Source organism: Alnus glutinosa, chromosome 14, assembly GCF_958979055.1.
Source record: "Alnus glutinosa chromosome 14, dhAlnGlut1.1, whole genome shotgun sequence".
NCBI lineage: Eukaryota > Viridiplantae > Streptophyta > Magnoliopsida > Fagales > Betulaceae > Alnus > Alnus glutinosa.
Window position 1 is genome coordinate 23,226,738 of NC_084899.1, and position 19,602 is coordinate 23,246,339.

General features: G+C 35.5%; 3 protein-coding genes across 3 annotated transcripts; 1 reads left to right on the forward strand and 2 right to left on the reverse strand.

Annotated features, from left to right (window-relative positions):
• Positions 1-378: 378 nt before the first annotated feature.
• On the reverse strand, positions 379-4,654 carry LOC133857396 (uncharacterized). Its single transcript, XM_062292655.1, has 4 exons — positions 4,495-4,654; positions 3,676-3,810; positions 1,320-1,507; positions 379-780 (listed from the first exon to the last, which is right to left on the reverse strand). The coding sequence occupies exons 1-4, from the start codon at positions 4,551-4,553 to the stop codon at positions 590-592; spliced, it is 573 nt and encodes a 190-aa protein (XP_062148639.1). The 5' UTR covers positions 4,554-4,654; the 3' UTR covers positions 379-589.
• A 2,994-nt stretch (positions 4,655-7,648) lies between these two features.
• On the reverse strand, positions 7,649-11,325 carry LOC133857080 (hypothetical protein At1g04090-like). Its single transcript, XM_062292198.1, has 2 exons — positions 10,820-11,325; positions 7,649-9,669 (listed from the first exon to the last, which is right to left on the reverse strand). The coding sequence occupies exons 1-2, from the start codon at positions 11,040-11,042 to the stop codon at positions 8,063-8,065; spliced, it is 1,830 nt and encodes a 609-aa protein (XP_062148182.1). The 5' UTR covers positions 11,043-11,325; the 3' UTR covers positions 7,649-8,062.
• Positions 11,326-15,325: 4,000 nt separating this feature from the next.
• LOC133857166 (uncharacterized) lies at positions 15,326-18,662 on the forward strand. Its single transcript, XM_062292312.1, has 4 exons — positions 15,326-15,485; positions 16,798-17,695; positions 17,991-18,163; positions 18,263-18,662. The coding sequence occupies exons 2-4, from the start codon at positions 16,853-16,855 to the stop codon at positions 18,390-18,392; spliced, it is 1,146 nt and encodes a 381-aa protein (XP_062148296.1). The 5' UTR covers positions 15,326-15,485; positions 16,798-16,852; the 3' UTR covers positions 18,393-18,662.
• Positions 18,663-19,602: the final 940 nt, after the last annotated feature.

Here is a 19,602-nt window from a genome sequence, read left to right on the forward strand (position 1 = left end):
GTATCTTGGACACCCGAAGTCTCGTATACACTCGAAGTATACAAAAAAGCCACCTAACTAATCCACAACCACAAGGGTGTCCATTCGTGTTCAGATTCGAGTCGTGTCAATGTATAAATCAACCTTACACTGGTTCATTTAATTAAATGAGCCAGACTCTTAAACCTGAACCTGCTAATTTAATGTCGGACTCCCCGGTAGTAAAAAAATTGACAGCCCTGAGTGACAAGCTAACCAAGGAAACTATTTTGCAGAGTGCAATTAAACCAGTAAACCACAATGCTAATCATATGTAACATTTGGTGCTTTGAGTCCCTCTAGGAAAGGGCAACTACATTGCTAACCAAATATACTGCATTACTGGGGTGGAGAAGAAAATAAAACAATAAGAAAAAATTGGATCTTTCATTTCATTTTGTTGCATTACATGCCAACATATAACAAAAATTTCACAAAACTTATTCCATAAACATATCAAGAATGAAAAGCCACTCAGTTCGGTTTACCAATCTCGGAGTGGAGGAAACTCATGTGAGTACAGAATTCAAATGGAAAAAAACACGTTACAATAATCAGCAGAATATGACTTTCATTTCTGCTCTGGATCCTCTGATTCTTGAGGTTTGCAGTCGGTGTACGGCGTACAAGCTGCAGGAGGGAAGTCAGAAAGAGTAACTCTCAATGTTTGATGCTTCTCATCATTGGTAGGAACATGGAGGAGAGCATCCATGATTAGGATGTCCCAATCACGAGGCCTGAGAAATGAAAACCAGGAGTCGTCTGTTGAAGAAACCCAATGACTGTTAATGAAGTAAAACAATCAAGGAAATTCAAGCGATATAAGCAGCTGAAATCACGAGTTGTACAGAAGAGTTGGGATAACTTCCAAACAAAAGCTTTTGCTAGCACCAACTTTTATTAAACGGTAAGGAAAAGGTCAGAAGGGGAATAATTTTTTATTTTATTTTTTTTTTTTTTTAAGACTAAGAACCTCACTAAGGCAGGGCCCTTCAGACTCACCCCTAGGGAGTAAACCCCGAATACACAACTCCACCGGGCAAAACCGTGTATCAGGTAATCCAGGGAACCTTCTAGTGCAGAATCGAATTCAGGATGTCCGAGTTTACAGCTCATCCCAAGCCCACCCTTTGACCACTAGGCTGCACCCTGGTGGCCTGGAAGGGGAATAATAACTAACATCTTGATGCAAAGTCTTACTAAGGTTATGGTTTTGAAAACATCAAACGTAATCAAAAGAGCTTGAAGACCACCAGAACAAAACAGTAAATATAAACAATATATTGAAGGGGAGAACAAACCTCCATCACGAACTGCCTTCACCTGGAGGACTCCCGAGCCTTGTGGTCCAGACACGGGAAATGTGCAAGACACAGAATGTCTTTTATGAGCTACAGCAAGTGATGCATTGTACCATGGACCCTTTACAATAGGTTCCCCAATGGCATCTATGACTGCCTGGTTCTTAATGGCTTTCTCCAAGGCCTTGCTGCAAAATTTTTAGGCAAATGATTAGCAACCTTGCCTTATTGTCAACCTTTATTTCTTCACACCTTTATCACTTGAGCAGATAGTATCGATATTATGGAATGTGCATAATTTGAAGCAAGTACGTTTGCAATAACATACAATATATAAACAACAGAGCATTATCACCCAAACCCAAAACTGACATACCTTTTTTTATTTTATTTTTTTTATTTTTTATAAGTCCCAAAAATGACATACCTAAATATAATTCAATTCAACTAAACTGTAATTCCAACTAAATTTGGGTCAACTTCATGCATCCTTTTTCAGTAATGGGGTTGTTACATATATCTTTTTCCACCATTCTGCCATACTAAAGATCATACTCTCCCTCACCTCCTCCTTTATTATATCCTTTTTTACCTTTTACACGCGATGGATTCGACAATGAAAAATATTTCGATTTCAATAGAGGGACGGTACCATTCTACATGCATTATATCAAACATACCTAAACGTGAAAATGTGATAGAACCTCAAACAAAGATTGAAGGGCTAATAATCAATCACTGAAAAAAAAAAAAAAGAGTAAATAATATAGATAATAAAATAAAATAAAAAATTCTAGCCTTCAGCTTAATCAGTGCACCACTACCAGACTCATCAATACCAAGCCCTAGTTCTAGGATCTTCCACAGGTTGTCAAAAGACCTTGGTAAATATTTTTCTTTCTTTCTTTCTTTCTTTTCTGATGGGTTGTAAATATATCCGAGCCTAAAATTTAACGACGAATATGTCACCATCTGTCAAAATGATTTAAGATTTTGAAGTGCTCAAGTCTAAGGATGACTAAATCATTAGTACAATATATTCTCTTACTATTGCAGAGAAATTTTCATCATAGCAGCACCTAAAACAATTGGGTACACCTTGCACTGGTGAATAACTGTAAGTCTTCATCATTTCTCCATTTCCTGAGCCTCTTGTTACCAATAATTGCTATATACGAAATCAATTGCCTAATGTCCATCATTAAGGTATCTGAAACTCTTAAAGACATCTCAATCCCAGTATATATCCTTATTAGATTCATTAGTACATTAGTCAGTACAAAAGTTCAATCAAGAAACTCAGAAAATTTTGTTTCTTTTTCTCTATTTGGAGGATACAGGGAGGGGAAAGGGTAAGGAACTGATGAGACCAACAACTAATATAAAAAATCTATAACTTTTTAAGATACCTTTGAACTTTGGATTCAATGGAGAATAAAACACCTCCATGATTATATATATTCACTATCTGACGCCAAATGATTCCCATAAAACTTCATTTTGGTGCAAACGGAAAATGAATACATCCAAGTACCAGTGTACTGTGCTTGGCAACTCATGAATATCCTTAGGCACGCAGAGGGCCACCACTAACCAGCAAAGGCTCAAGCATACAGAATCCATGGTAGAATTATTTACCAATATGTCTACTTATCAAAATAAAATTATTGACCAATATGTCCAATCATTCATAACACAACTTTGTGAATTCAAAATGGGAAGCTTATAAAGCTGCGGAAAGCAAGGGCAAAGAAAATAATGCAACATCTTCATATGAGCCCTCTATGTCCATAGCACCTCATTGGTATGCTATAAAACCCAAATACGATGGGTTCCTATGAGTGAGCAGCAGGTCATATAAGCACCATCATAAGAGTCTTAACAAGCTGATTTGCATTTCTACTCTTTCTGACAATGTTCTAACACATTTATTCCAATGTCAACAGATATCCAATTGCTGGATACAATTGAACAACCAAGGAAACAAGTACACTGGTCCATCTAAAACATTTATAACGCTAGCAAAAGCCCCTTCTAGCTAAATGGCTTAAGAGGATCCCAAGTCCTGATTTCAAATGTTCAATATCTCCACCCTCATGTGCACATGATTTTAGGTTGGGGGGAGGAGGGGGGGTAGGAAGATAGAAATAAACACTGAACATATGAATTGCATATGCTTTTCTGGTCTTCGTATCGTTAAATTTATGAAATATAAAATCAAAAAATTCACAGAAGAAACATTTTTTTTACTAAAATATCTAATGCAAACCATGTCAAGATTGATATTAACCATTTAATCAACAAAACTCCTAGTTTCTTACATGCAAAAGACACTCCTAAATACAATGTCACGTACCTGCTACAGCTATGATATATAAAAAGGTCATCAAGAGCACTCAAAGCAACGCCACCCGTTACAGTAAACAAAACAAAAGTCACTGCCTTTCGACCGAACCACTTGCCCTTCCCTTCATAGTCAGACTTTGCAGAGCTGCAGCACAAAATCTTATAAGTAATATATCATTGACCTAAACTTCCGTATTCAAATAATTGAATTAGTATGAAACATTGATTTCTTTGAACTTATAATTCATCTTACATGATCTCAAGACAATTATACAGAAAATGGGTCTGGACTCTCATCTCACAAAATTCAACCTCTCAACTCTTCAAATGCACCCTTCTCTTCCCATTTTCCATTTCTCTTAAGTTAAAACGTATCATTGGTTACTCGGGGAAAATAAGAGACTAAATTTAAATAGTATAAATGCTTTTTATTTTATTTTTTAAATTCCCTCACTCAAGAGAGGGAGAGAAACAGAGAAACAGGTTTGAGAAATAACACCCTCCAATCAACTGAGCCTAACAGAGAAACGTCAAGCCTGTTTCCTCATTTTTCTCTAACCAAAACAAAACATAAATAAGGCACAAAAACATCATTCCCTAGCCTTTTTCTCCCCATTCTCGGCTACCAAACCGAGTGACAGTAAAAATCTAGCATATAATACCAGAAACTCGGCCAAAGAAAGAAACTGGAAGGACCCAGATCAAAAAAATTCCCCAAAAGAGGGTCAAATACAGTAAAAACTATTAATTTGATGTATTAGTACATGATATTCAAAACCAATCTACACCAAGAGAAAAACAATAAAAGGGTTGGCAAAGTATTGCGTACCTGGAAAGCTGTGACGTTGGGGAGCTTTTGAACAAGGAAATTAGTCTCCTCCCTAACATTTCCCTGCTTATCTCTCACTCCGTATGCTGCCCTAAACCCTTCTTCTGACCAAGATGGTCTCTGTGAGGTTTTATTTTTTCTTTGGCCTTGTTTGGGAAAGTAGTATGCAGAACAGGATAATTGACGGTTAATTTTAAAATTAGTAAAAAGTCATATATGCGATATATAGTTAAATGAATTTATATATAAAAGTAGAAAAAAAAAAAATTTGTATTGTATTGAATTTTTTTATTTGAATAATAATAAAAAATTATTAATATAATATAAAAAGTAAAAAAATTAAAATATTTTGATATTAATTGTTAATAAAAAATATAGAAGTAAAATGAGAAATTTTTATGTTTTTCGCCAAATAAGGCCTGGTTGCACCGCTTACGCAGCCAAAAGCGGCAAAACCCGGTTCAGATTTTGCTTGGACGAGTTATTGAGTTTTTTTTTTTTTTTTTTTTTCATATATATATATATATATATATATATATATATATATATTTGTGAAAATGAATTTGATATTTAAGACTTTAATTGAGTTGAGTCTAGCCAATTGCTGAACGTTTAACTTTGGTTGGATTAATTTTATTTTGAATATGAGTGAAATTTGAACTTATAATTAAATTAGATAATATCTTTGAACTCAATTTTTTTATTTTTTGAAAGAATTCAAATTTATTCACAAACTACTTAATTAATTTATTCATTTTTTTTATATAATAAATATCATTTTCATACTAATAATTAGTTACTTAACTATTAGATAATTATTTTTTTATTTATGAACTTATAAAAATTAGCATCACAACCTTATATTTATAATAAATCATATAATTTTTTTTTTTATCACAAAGTCTTTTTTTAAAAAAATTATATCTTATAACTTTAAACAATCCAATATTGAGTTTAATGTTAATATTTTACTGTACATATTTACAAACACCAGCACACACTAGAAAGATGATTCTCTTTTTATCTTGTTAAATACTTTAGATGTTATTGTTGCAAAATTAAAAGCAATATTATAAAATAAAATAAAAATGAAGTTATACCAATTGAGCCAAATTTATACGAAATCTTTTATAGATGTAGAAAAAACTCATAAAAAAACTCCTTGAATCAATTTCCTTGTTGTCTATAAACTAAGGAAACACTAAGGGAATCAAATGTTGTACCCTAGATCTAGGGAAGTATAAGTGGTTCCTCCCTCAAAATTATTTTAATATAAAAAACTTTATATTTCCTCTCTTATTCCTCTAGTATTTATTTAAATAGTTTGTGTCTCTCTAATAGAAAACCCTAGCCGTCGGGTTTCTCTTCAATTCTTGGTTGAGGAGGGAGCCCCCCTCCCCCCTGCTTTGCTTTTTCGGTTTTGTTCTTTGCTTTATGTCATTGTTTTGTTTTGGCTTGGCACTGAGCTGTGGGCTGCAAGTTTTCTTCCCTCTCGGTGGCTCTCTGTAAAACCAAGAGGTGAAGGTGATTTTGTCTAATCCTTTTGAGGATTTGGAGTTTGTGTGTTTCAATCTATTGTTGGGTTGATCTATATAAGATGTCAATCTTAGTTTTTAGGCCATTTTTTGAAGCTAGATTTATGATTTCCTGCCATTCTATGCATCCCATGCGCCTCTCTAGGGCGTTCGTTGTCGTCCTCCACCTCTGCTGCAACTAGACGTATTTTCCTTAGCACTCCGTACACTGGAGCGTGGTGTGCACACGCCAGCAAGTGCTCCTCTCTCGCTGGCGCGTGTTGGCTCTTCATCTCCTCTAGTTTGCAGTCGGTGGATCCTATGAGATTTGATGGTTCCTCTGATGGTGAGGGGTCCTCTGGTGAAGGCGCGTGGTATACACGCACCGTCACTGGCGACTCCCGGTGTTCTTTGCCGGCCAGTGTTGTTTTAGTTTGTGTTTTTGGTTTTTTAATTTATGTTTTGTAGTTAACCTCTGCAATAGTTGTTTTTAGATCAGATTTTGTTCTCTTATCTCCTCATAGTGGAACTCATTGTAAAAAGAGGTGTTATTGTGTGTCCATTTGCTATGGCAGTTGCCATCAAAGTCAAGAATTAGTCATGTACTTCGTTTTTAAGAGTCTTTCTATCTCTAATTACAGCGTTTGGCCATTTGGATCTCAGATTATAATGAAGGTTCTTCCCTTGGTAGAAAAAAAAAATAGTTTCTCTTTATTTTCTCTTTCTCCTAACATTTAATTTAAAGAATATTTAAATGGTATAGAAAAATGATAAGAGTAGTTATTGTGAACAATGTGAAGTGCATTTAAATAGGAAAGCAAAAAATAATTTAATCTCTAAATTAAAAAAAATAAATAAATAAGATAAACCGTTGCTAGTACTCTTACAAGCTAGCTCGAGTCCAATTCATAAACCGGGAAGTTCAACAGGCTTCTATATGCTTTAATTGTAAATGGGCATCACCAATTTCCAACAACACTTGAAAGTAGGACCGAGGGCCCGAGGCTCAAAGCAGAGCTTATATTCCCACCTGTTTACTTCAAGCACTCGTTGCCTTCATGGCTTGCTAGTTGCTTCATCCATTGAAAACCTTCCCCTTTGCGGCACAAAAAGGATTTTTCGCTGTTTGGACATTGCATATGGCTGTTTAGAGTCTTTCTGAGCGGATTTCTCGAGCTTTCTCTGAGCATTTCTGTTATTAGATGCATAAATACAGTCACGTGGATTGGAATTGGCTGCAATTCTGCCTAGCAGGTCGAGGTGCAGGGTTTACTTATCCGGACAAATTGGACCGCATAAGAACCTCTCACATTAGCTACTTGAATTGGCAGGAATTCAGTAACACAAATTACAACTGCCCCATGGACAGTCTTTGGCCTATAGCTCTGTTTTCATGACATTGGATTCATCTATGGTAACAAAGCTCACAGAAATAAGGTGATTTGGTTCCTACAAATCCAGACAACAAAGCAAAATCATGTCTCTCAATTCACTTTCAGTGCAAAAATCTCTTAGAACACTGATAATTCTGATAAAAGTAATGTTTTTTAGTAAAATGCTATACAACTGTCATATTGTATAACAATCGTACGACAATCTACTAAATAGCATTATTATTCTGATATAATTTCTGCAATATCTGCATAATTTGAAATTCATTCTATGATTCTGATATACATATTTGTAATATCCACAGCTCACCATTATACTAACCTAAACAAATCCACATCTTGGAGACCAACCCAATAAAATACTCTGCTTCATTCGGAACGACAAAAATGGCCCTTAAGTATAAGGAACCGGTTCCTCTCCAGTTTAAATGAATTGGGGAGGATCCGAATTCGCTTCATCCACCCCTTCCCCCTTCTCCTTCCAATGATCTTTCGCTCAAATTAGAGCGCTCTCAAGCCTATCTAAAAATACAAATACAAAAATGACAAATATACTACAGTTTAACAAGACCAGCCTTCAAACAATACTCACTAACCATGTATGTACATGACCATAAACAGTAGCAGATGAAGAACAACCATCAAGGTGGTTCTGAGACAAATCTAGCTTCTTTCATCTCCCACCCAGTTGTTCTTCTCCTTCGGCCCGGTAGGACCTTCCTCCCCATACAGCTCCAACGGAAACTTATCAAATATGTTCTCCACTGAATATCGAAGCATCACAGGCAAAACATTAATTATCTTATCCAGTTCGGTTCTTGAATCATAGATGATAGTCGGACCCCACTCTCTCATAAACTGCAACCAAAATGGCTCTGTAACAACCTCATTTCCAAGATACTCTGCTGCAACAAGTTCATAATGGATGCTTGAATCCACATAAAAGTCACTTCGAGCACAATCATTTCTCACTCCAACCCCAAGCTTTGCGGACCCCTGGATATAGGTTCCTGGATGAGGGTAGCTTGCATGCCCACTTTTTGATGAGTAAACAATAGCTTTATTTCCCTCTAGGTACTCTAAATCATAAGCTTCCACCCAACCACCACCGCTGTGCTCTGAGAAGTATATACTCCAAAGCTCTCCAGTGAAGTTGCATACACGGAGTGTGAAATGCTCCCAGTCACCCACATGCTCTCCGATTTTGCTAAGAGCAATATTCACTAACCCAACTTTAAGTGTAACTGGCCCATTGAAGGGGCAGAAAATCCACATTGCAATGTCAGTAAATGTACCACCTAGAGCTGGCTTCACATGAACATAAAGTTTTGCACTTTCCAAATTACCATGTTTGACACGCTCTCTCTGATCATCACCCGGCAAGTCAATCCAAAACTCTCCGTCATTTGTTCCCCCGCCTGGCAAATTTGAGCCGCTTTCATCAATAGGCTCACCATATAAAGTTCCAGCTCTGAACAACAGTGCTCCATTTTTGAACATCCATGAAACGGAAGACGGCAAGAAGAGCTCTTCAGGATGAAAAAATACAGTGGGTCCATAGTGGTGGATTAGTGCATGAATCTGATCATGGTTTGGCATTCCAGGTAGAATAGGATTTAGATTCTTCAAGCAAGCAACATGCAGATCTTCTCTAGCGTCCCAGTAGCCACTGCAGAAAAATGTTCCTACAGAAACTCCTCCCCCCAGCATTCCCCGGTGCAAGGGCCTTGTTTTCCAAACTTGAAATGGAAAATTTGGAAATTTTGGACTAGCATCAAATATGAGGTGGTAACTTTCGCATTTGTCTGTTAGGTCAGCTCGAATACATCTTACTTCATGCAACTCAGGCTTGTCTGGCTTGTTGGTAACCAAATATCCCACAGACTTGTAACCCTCAGGTGGCTGAGGTAGCCAAACATAACCACATCCAACAAACTTTCCACCACTCCCATCATCGGAAGTCCATACTAAGGCATAATCAAGGGGCATTTGAAGAGCTGGTGACTTATCAGGGTCACAAGCATTGGAAGTTTCTGGCAGATAAGTACCTACTTCCCTAGCCACAAGAAGAAATCCGCGTAAAGGCTGGCTGTTAAGTTGGCAGTAGTGACCAAGGCAATAGAACCCATCAGGTATACCCACTGGTTTATAAAATGAAATACCCTTCTTCTTGTCGTGTATCAGACTGTATCCCCAAATGTACTCAAACCTGGTAATTTTCATAACTTCTAATTCTCCAAGACTTATTCTTCCAGAAGCAAAACTTCCACCTAAGAAGGCAAGCAAACGGTCAAATGGATTAACAAAGCAAGCTCAATTTCCGTAGTGAAAAGAGATTAAAATGCACAATAACTTGAAACATTAGATCAATATATATGTGTTTGTGTGTTAAACAACGCCAATCAAGTACAAAGGATAGAGAAGTGCCAGCCAACTATCATGACGGATGTTTCTTTTTCAAAGTGCTGGAGCTCACAATTTACAATCATGTTCTAAGAATAAATTTACAAAACGAAGAACACAAATCCAAGGTCCAAATTCACAGAAAGTAGGAATATCCCAATGAGTTTACAGTTCCCAAAGGACATCCTTTCTCTACTAGCTTCGATAGACCAAAATCTACCCATCAAGGAACATAAAAGAGACTCATAACGAAAAGAGACAGAAAAAAAAAAAAAAAAATGCTAAGATCATTTCGATTTTACAGAAACTAGGAATAATCATACATGGTTCCAAAAGTACAACTTGAATGAGAAAAAAGAACAGATCAAAAACCGTTTTCCTATTATTATGTATACAATCAACTTTGAATATCTTTTCCACAAAAGCACACAAGTCAACAAGAAGTCACCCAAATGGTCTATAAACACGTTCAAGTACGCTAGCAGCATACCGAGTACATGAGTTGGCATTTTCCTTTTTCTTTTTAACCCTCAGGTAAGCTCAACTACAAAGATAGCCTACCGACAAAACAATACGAACCACCTTACCAAAGGAAAGGAAACTAAGGAATACAGCTGGAAAATGAAAAATGATCAAGCTCAAACAATCAATTAAACTTCAAATTGACACCTCATACAACAATTCAAAGAAACTGCACGGTTTAATTTGATCATTTCGATCCATTTGAGCAGTAAAAATCTGATTTGAGTACACGGTAAAGTCAGAAACATTGACAAACCACTATAACCAGAAGAAACAAATGTCACCGGGAAACAACTTCAACCCATGATCCACTCCCACAAGCAAGCCATAACCAGAAACACCCATTAAACAGAAAAGCAAATCCCACAACAGCAACTGACCCAAAACACAAAATTCAGCAAACCCCACATATCCATGATTTACCTTTTATTTCACAAAACAAATCAACACTCAAAAAAAAAAAGAAAAAAAAAAAAGAAAAAAGAAAAGCTTTACCTTCCGGCCATTTGGGAATCGGAGCTGGCAGCGAGAAAGGTTCGGGCTCGGTAGGCGGCGAGAAATCGGTGACTGTGTTCCAATAAAAACGCTTGCGCCCAAACATTATCGCTAAAAGCTCTCTCACATACGAAATAACCTTAAGAAAGATGGCTTTCAAAGCTTTGATCTTTAAGGCCTCTGAACCTGATCGGAGTATCTGGGTCCGTGGAACACCCAGCATATTCCAAACTCATATGAGATTGGAGGGGTCATATCATTTTGTGGGACCCTTTTCTATATAAAAACAGAGAGGTGTTTCCGTTTCCCTCTGAAACTCTTCGTTTTTTTTTCTTTTCTTTTTTTTTTTCTTTGGGAGGTTTGGGAATGGCTTTGTTAGGCAATTGGGTTCAATATAATATATTGTTTATACAATCATATCATGTTGGATGGATTGGGTTTGCTCTTTCATGGGTGGTTTATAGCCTCTGTTGGTATGGAAATTGGTGGGTGATTGGAGAATTCAATGATTGTTACAGCTTTATAAAGTGGCAACCTTTCCATCCACTCATAAGATGCTTGCACTAAATTCAATCCCGTGAATTATTTTTCTTCTGTTTTTTCTTTTTCTTTTTCTTTTTTCCTTTTGTTTGTTATGGGAATTTTAAGATTGATAAACTCTCTATTTGCTTTTTTTTAGCATATATACAATCATATTGTTGGTTCGCTTTTTGTTTTACCGCGTAAGGCGGAGTCGTATAAGACAGCATAGAAGCTTCTATTTAACCATCCATTTTTATTTGGATTTATGATTTTAAAATATAATTTTTTAAAATGCAATTAAGTATTTGGTAAAATCGTAATTTAGTCTTTAAAATCGCAAGTTAGCCTTTAAAATTTTGCGTTTTTAGAAAAGCATCAACTTGCCTGCGATTTGAAAAAGTAGTTTTCTGCGTTTTCAAATAGCAATTTTTTAAAAATGCAATTATCAAATGATTCATTTGGTTTAAAATCACACTTTTTATCTACGAAATTGCAATCTCAAACACACCCGTGTTGCATTTATATATATATATATATATTTGTCGAATATAGTCTCAACTAAAAAGTAGGGACAGTTTTTCATATGAGAAATGATCCCTACACTCATTTCTCACAACAGCCCCACAACAAGCTGACGTGGCTGGTAATATTTTATTATTTTTTTACAAAAAGAAAACAAAACAAAACAAAAAAAATAATAAAATATTACCAACCACGTCAACTTGTTGTGGGGCTGCTATGAGAAATGAGTGTAGGGATCATTTCTCTTTTCATATATTCCATGCATGCATCTGATCTCCACTTTATTTAGGAATAAATTCTAAAAACATATACTTATTGATTTCATAGCACTAACTACATTTTTTTTTTATTATTATAAAAGTTCTTTAGACCTGTCACCCCTGAATTTGTAAAATAATTATAGTAAAAGTTGTAAACATTTTTTAATGATGCGTTTGAGATTGCGATTTTGTAAACAAAAAATGTGATTTTAAACTAAATTGCAAAAAATGGAATTGCAGTTTTAAAAATTGTGATTAGAAAACTGATTTTTCAAACCGCAGACAAGATGATGCTTTTTTGAATGCACATAATTTTAAAGACTAATCTGTAATTTTGAATGCCAAACTACAATTTTGTCAAACGCTTAACTGTATTTTTAAAAATTATTTTTTCTAATCACACAATTTAAAATCATTATTTATAAAATTGCAAACCCAAACAGACTTTTAATGACAATCCAATAAGTTTAAAGAAATTCTAATTATACGATTGTGAAGTCTGAAAGCATTTTATAAGGGTGTAAATTTTGGATATAATATTGCTTCCGCAAAGAATTGTTTTTAAGGAAAGAAAATCCAAGTAAACTTGTAACAGGCTCTTAGTCTTAATAGCTTTTCTTGGAAGATGGGCTGCAGTGATTTCTGCATTTGCATGTTGTTAATCAACTAGTTTAAGGAGCAGTAATCGGAGGGGGACTTCCCCTTCCCTTCCTTTTCAATAAACAAATTAAATTTATTGAAAAAAAAAATAAAACAATAAAAAAAAATTACTTTTTAAATAAAAATAATTTGTTTATTAAAAATGAGAGAAGAGAGCCGGTCAGGAGTCCTCCAATCATTGCTCCTAGTTTAAGTAAAGAAAACAGAAGAGGTTAAGACCGTCCGTACCGACTCCTCTCTAATATTCAATTAATTAACGGTTAAGCAATTTTATAATTTGAGCTTTCCTTAGCCAAGTGACCTTACTTGGTACGTACCCTTATCTTAAGGTAGTAACCTACCTTAGAGATACTTCCTTTCTTACTTTAGTACAGGCTTTGCGGCTTCAAATGAGCGATATGTTTTTTTATTATTGAATTTGGAATGAGTTATTTTAAAAACTGCATTACTTTTGAAAAGTAAAAGAGAAATAAAAGTTTTACGTATAATATTATTTTTTTATTTAATTTGAAATAACTAGGCCTTACTTATTATGATTAGGAGGATGAAAGACAGAATGGTGTGTTTAGGGGCTTTTTGATCGGAGAAATGGAGGGTTGTTGATCAGTGTGGGTTGGTGTGTCAATGGGTCGATGGATTGTCATTAGGAAAATGTATTCAATTTATCATTAGAGTTGTTATATCCTCCTTTTGCGTCTAAAATGACAAATAAATAAATAAAAATAAAAGAAAATTCAAAGCGAAAAAATTCATAAAAACGAAAAAAAAAAAAAAAAAAAAAAAAAGGAGAAAAAATTGTTGAGAGTGGTTCGGCACCCCATTTTTCTTTAAAAAAAAATAATATTTTTTAATATTTTATTTTTATTTTTATTTAGATTGTTTTGTTATTAAAAAGAAAAATAATTTTTCTACATTACATTACATTACTTTACACTAACTCTACACCAAGACACATAAGGTGTGTAACCAGGGGCGGGCCCACGATTCGTCCCCCCAAAATTTTGAAAAATATCCTTAAATATACCAAAAAAATAATTTTGTTCTTCCAAAATAATACTTTTGCCCCCCCAAAATAATATTTGTGTCCCCTTTAACTTATTTTTTTTAGTTTTGCCCCATCTTTTAACACAAAAAAATATAAAATACACCATTCATTTAATTTCCTTCCATATTCTAGTTGGCTTCTAACTAGAAACTCAATTTAGTTTAGAACTCTGAAGATGCAAAAGAAAAAAGTTAAATGGTTTGGGTTCTTTGAATAGTTATTCTAAGTGAAGTCTGTAACCAACAATCAATTTTTTGAGTAGTAATTTTGCAGTCATTTGGGTTCACAATATTTTTTTTTGGCATCATAAGTTAAATGGTTTAATCATTTGTTTGGTTCGACTCATAACATTGTTATTTGGAGCTTTAAGGATTGTTAGGAAAAAGAGTTCACGTTCATAAGTATCATTTTTATTGGACCCTATAGATTAAGTTTAGTTTTTTTTTTTTTTTTTTTTTTTTTTTTTTTTTTTTTTTTCGAGTTTTTTTTTTTAAGCTATTATGCTAGTTGTTTATACCACTATGGATTTGTAATGCCATGAGATTAAATGTAAGACTTAAATGCTTTTATTTAATATCAATATGTACAAACACAAATATATAAAGATTTTAAATATTTATACGCTTTTGTATTTATGCAAGTCTGTCTCCCAAAAAAAAAAAAAATTCGTCCCCCCTCACCAAAAATCCTGGTTCTGTCCTTGTGTGGAACCCATTTATGTAGGTCTCATATACATAAGTTACACACCTAATGTAACTTGGTGTAGAGTTGACGTAAGGTGATGCGATATAGAAATAATACATCTCGATTGAAAAATATTGATAATTTAGAGAGGATATTTAATGCAGTAATTTATAACAACATTAACAATGAAATCGAAATTTGCGAGAAACATATTTGGGATGTGTTTTAGATGCACAATTAAAAGTGTACAATTTTTACATAACTAAGATATACTGTTAGGAATTATGTATAATAAGACCCACATGCATGAATCTCACAACTGGATCTTAGTCGTGTAAAAGTTGGAAAAATTATTTTCCTACTACTTTCTCCCGAAAATATCTCGTTTCTCACGTGCATAAAAACAACCGCACACAAAAAAAAATATCTGCAATATAATCCTGCATTGAATAGTCCGAGGAACAGTTTGAGCCACTTGTACGGTCTGGAGTTTGAAAGGACACGCAGATAAACAACGCGTGTTGAAGAATAGTAGTCTCTCGAGTCAACGCATGATGCTTCACAGGGTCCTTCGGCAAATAGCATTCGATGGCGCATATGCCTCAGTGGCCCAGCGGGAAGCGCGTGCGGACTACGCTCATCAATTTGCATGGGAAAGAACAGGCTGTCTCAGGGTCCTTCTGTGGACCTTCTTGAAGCAAGAGAACAAGCCGATATTTTTCCCTGCAACATCCAGCTAGATCAGTTTCTTTCTCCACCATACACATCTTTTTCTCTACTTTATATAAATATTAATTTTCAGAGAACAAATCAAAGTTAGATACCATATATGAAGCACAATATTCATCTTCCTCTTATATATAAAAGAGTGGTTCTGTAGAGGGCTCATTCGTTCAGTTTCTAAATTCTTTTTCTGGGTATCCTTTTATATTGCTCTGGGATCATTGGGTGACTCTTTTACATCTCAAAAGAGGTACCTTTCTTTCTGTTTTTGCCTCGTTTCCATTTTTCTATGCAAATCCATTGAAAACTGGTATATTGGCAATACAATACTAGAAATGGCTTATGCTATTGCATTGTTTTTGTTTTGTTTTTTTTTTTTTTTTTTCTCTACTTTGTGAATTTTGTTCTGTTGTTCTCTTTAGGAATCTGCACCCCCATGTGTTGTTTTCATTGTATTGAGAATTTCAGCTTCAGAGTAAACAGGTTGTAGCACCGGATTGGGATTACATGCCATATCTAGAGTAAATCTGGGGTGAATTGATTTTTTATTTGAGCCGTTCATTTAAAATGGACGACTCAAAACTTGCCAGCACATAGAGGGGAGAGGAGAGAGGAGAGAGGAAGGGTGGCCGAACCACCCCTTTGGGTGGTTCAGCTACCCTCAAGCTGACCTTTGGAGGCGGCTGAACCACCCCTTTTGGCCACAGGGTGGTTTGCCCATTCAATGGCTGGGTTCTCCTCACCCCCAACCCGACCTTTGGAATAGCCGGACCATCACTTTTCGCCACAGGGGATTGGCTCTCTCTCCAATCTGCTATCGCGTTTGAGGCCGTTCATTTTAAATAAACGATCCATAATAGAGCTATTGCACACGATGTCAATCTGGTAGCACCACTTTGTATGGAGCAGGTTGTTCCGGTAGAGGATCTATGTGTCATTAAAGCTATTGCTTGATTAATGGGAGAATTTCATCAAGGAGATAAGCATACCCAAGTGTTTGTAAAATTGTGTTGCTCACTTCACTTTGAGTCGTTGGGTTGTATTTCATTCAAATGCAATCTCTGTTTATTTGTATCTATCTTGTAATCCTGTATACATATTATAAATGTAATATATGTGTACGATAAACAGAGATTGCATTTGAATGAAATACAAGTACGATTGTTGCTGAGTTCCTTGTGAATGAATGACTTTATCTTGGGATGAAGTTTTATTTTCAGTTTTATCTTCATCTTCTCTTCTGGTGTTATCCTTCAATGAAAGCTGCTGGTGATGTTTATGTTTATCCTTATCATAATCTTAAATAGAGTGAGAAGAAGAAAAAAAAATAAAATTAAATGACCACAATATCTATGCAACTGGTGTAGTATTCTATAGCAGTTGAATAATAGGTTAACTTTACTAAGTATGTAATCAACCTAATTGTACTATTCCTTTTGCCTAGTATACCGTAAAGATTAGCCTTCTCAACTTTTGCACTTTTTAATGATATTTCTCTTATCAAAAAAAAAAGAAAAAGATTAGCCTTCTCAACTTCACTCAACCTCTCCTTTTCTCCACAGGATTTGATATTCAAAACAAAGACAGCCATTGAAGCTATATTGTCGAAGAAGAGAAATGCTGCTTAGAAGCTCTTCAACACCAGTTCTTGGATCCCTCCTCTCGTCCGTCCCAGACAGCCCCAACAACAACAGCAATCACTATGAAACCAATACCATTATCAAGCACCCACCAACCACCATCAAGCACCCACCAACCACAATTCACCAAAACCACAAGAAGCTCCCACTCCACCCAACCGGGTGTCTCAAGCTATCCTCATGCAGCTCCTCTCCAATCTCACCCTCCATTGCTGAACTCAACCGCAATAAAGGCTTTCGAAGAGCGCAGTCTGAAGGAAACTTGGAAGGACTAGCCTATGCTTCTTGCAACAGCAATGAAAACCAGCACTTTGAAATGAACCAACCCAAGAAGTTTCTTGGCAAACCCATGTGCTTCATGTTGCAAACTATACCGTCTTTCCAAGGTGGACGTGAAGATGAAGAAGAAGAAGAAGAAAGTGATATAGAGGATGATGAAGAGAGAAAAGAGTTGGAGGAAAATGAAGAACTGCTAGAGAGGGATAATAGAGGTGAAGGGAGGGTCATGGCTATGGAAGCACAAATTTCCAATTTGGAGAACAAAATGAAAAACATGAATTTGACAGAGGTGATTGCTAAGAACGAAATTTGGAATATGGGTTTTGGAGATGTAGAGCTTTTTGGTCAAGAGATGTTCCTTGCAAGAGGGATAGGTACTGGTGGTGGCGGCAGCGGCGGCGACGGCAGAGAGTTCAAGTCAGCAGGCTCTGGTGGCGATGGTGGGGACAATCCAGAGGTTGAGGGGCATTATAAGAGGATGGTGGAGGAAAATCCTGGCAACCCTTTATTTCTGAGGAATTATGCTCAATTTTTGTACGAGGTTAGTTTTGTTATCTCTCTTTGTTTACCTGCTTGTTTCTTTTCTTGTTCATCAACGCTGAGGCTGTATTTGGGAAAACCTTAACCTAAATATCACCTAGCAAATAGCCGCGTTAGTGTATTTTTTCAATTTGTCAAAATGATCAACATTTTGCTTCCATATGGACATATTGCTTTCTCAACCTATGCAATGATCAACATATTGCTTCCATATGTGATTTCACTGCTCTAATTTTCTCAGTGGAACTTAGCTTCATTTGGGCATTATTGGTTGCTTACAATCATGATTTTGACAGACCAAGAGAGACCTTCAGGGGGCCGAGGAGAAATACTCTCGTGCTATCCTAGCAGATCCCAAGGATGGTGAAATTCTGTCTCAGTATGCTAAGATAGTGTGGGAGCTACATCATGACCAAGATAGGGCTTCAGGCTACTTTGAACGTGCGGTTCAAGCTTCTCCTGAAGATAGGTGTGTATACCAAAATTTAATATGCTAAAATGCAATTTCTTGGTCAAGTACTTGTCATGCACTCGCCACACTATATAACTTTTGATTCTTGCTTTGCAGCCATATTCAGGCAGCATATGCTAGTTTCCTCTGGGAATCAGAGGAATATGAGGATGGCAGTGATGTGCCGAAAGATCTCGAAGCCATGCCACCACATTTTCATGCAGCTGTGGCTTCTGCAAGTGCTTAAATTGTGGGAGCCCTTGTGAACAAAGCACGTAGATTGTGAACACATCACAGTATCAAGCTGTTGAAACCATGTCAGGGGTTAGAGAGAGAGAGAGAGGGAGGGAGGGTTGCCTTTTCCAGTATGACTTTTATTGGATGATGATAGCATAGCTCTAGAATAAGGATTATCCTATAGCTGCATATGTATGTAGGGCCGATGTAGATGTATATATAGACATATAGGTCTCATTGACATAAACCATTTGGTGGCAAAATTTTTGCTTTATTTAGACGAGAATCTGTCCGATGAATATCCAAAACTCATCTAAATCTTCATGCAAATTTAACTCGTAAATGAGTAGTTCAGATAATAACGGAGTAACTGATAGGAACACGTGGAGGAGGTTAAGGAAAGGTAGTGTTAGTTGGTTAAGAGGTTAAGGAAAGTTTATGTATATCTCAATTTAGAATAACTAACTAAAAATTACTTCATTAGTTTAGACACCATATATCTGATTATCTATTTTTAACTCTATATATATATATTTTTTTCTTTTTTTTATTATCGTACTTTTTGACTTTTTTTTTTTTTTTTTTTTAAATAGTCATATTTAGCCATATTTGTCGATGGTCGTTTTGTTAAAACAGTCATTTCTCTAATGTAAATTTTTTACGGTCATTTTCACCAATTTTTTAACAATCATATTTTTTTAATAATTGTTTTGTTAAATCTGTCATTTTTTCAATGCAATAATTTTTAAAAATCATATCAATTTAAAGAAAAAGATTATCCTTTTATTATTACTGGTGATTAAACAAATGAATAAAGCGGCATTGGCAGCATGAAAATGATGGATAAACTATTATTACTAGTGGTTAAACAAATGAATAAAGTGGCATTGGCAGCATGAAAATTGCTGAAAATGATGGGATAAACTATTATTACTAGTTGTTAAACAAATAAATAAAGTGGCATTAGCGGCATGAAAAATGATGGGATAAACTATTATTACCGATGGGATAAACAATAAACATAAAGCAACTTGGAATATTCTCACTTGTGCAAATAAAATTTCACAACTAGTTGAGATATTTATGGAATCTCATTGGCAATACTGATACTTCATGTAGAACGTGGAGTGAAGAAAAAAATAAAAATAAAAAAAGAACGTGGAGGGCAAAAATAAATAAATAAAGAACATGAAGGGAAAAAAATAAAGATATGTGAATGG

Bases quoted from the DNA above. Each gene is read 5' to 3' on its own strand.
- LOC133857080 (XM_062292198.1), bottom strand. From the start codon at position 11,042: ATGCTGGGTGTTCCACGGACCCAGATACTCCGATCAGGTTCAGAGGCC. The intron at 9,670-10,819 runs GTAAAGCTTTTC...TTGCCTTCTTAG, and splicing joins GATTCCCAAATGGCCGGAAG to GTGGAAGTTTTGCTTCTGGA.
- LOC133857396 (XM_062292655.1), bottom strand. From the start codon at position 4,553: ATGTTAGGGAGGAGACTAATTTCCTTGTTCAAAAGCTCCCCAACGTCA. The intron at 3,811-4,494 runs GTACGCAATACT...TTTGTGCTGCAG, and splicing joins CCAACGTCACAGCTTTCCAG to CTCTGCAAAGTCTGACTATG. The intron at 781-1,319 runs GTTTGTTCTCCC...TTTCTTCAACAG, and splicing joins GAAGGCAGTTCGTGATGGAG to ACGACTCCTGGTTTTCATTT.
- LOC133857166 (XM_062292312.1), top strand. From the start codon at position 16,853: ATGCTGCTTAGAAGCTCTTCAACACCAGTTCTTGGATCCCTCCTCTCG. The intron at 17,696-17,990 runs GTTAGTTTTGTT...TGATTTTGACAG, and splicing joins ATGCTCAATTTTTGTACGAG to ACCAAGAGAGACCTTCAGGG. The intron at 18,164-18,262 runs GTGTGTATACCA...CTTGCTTTGCAG, and splicing joins CAAGCTTCTCCTGAAGATAG to CCATATTCAGGCAGCATATG.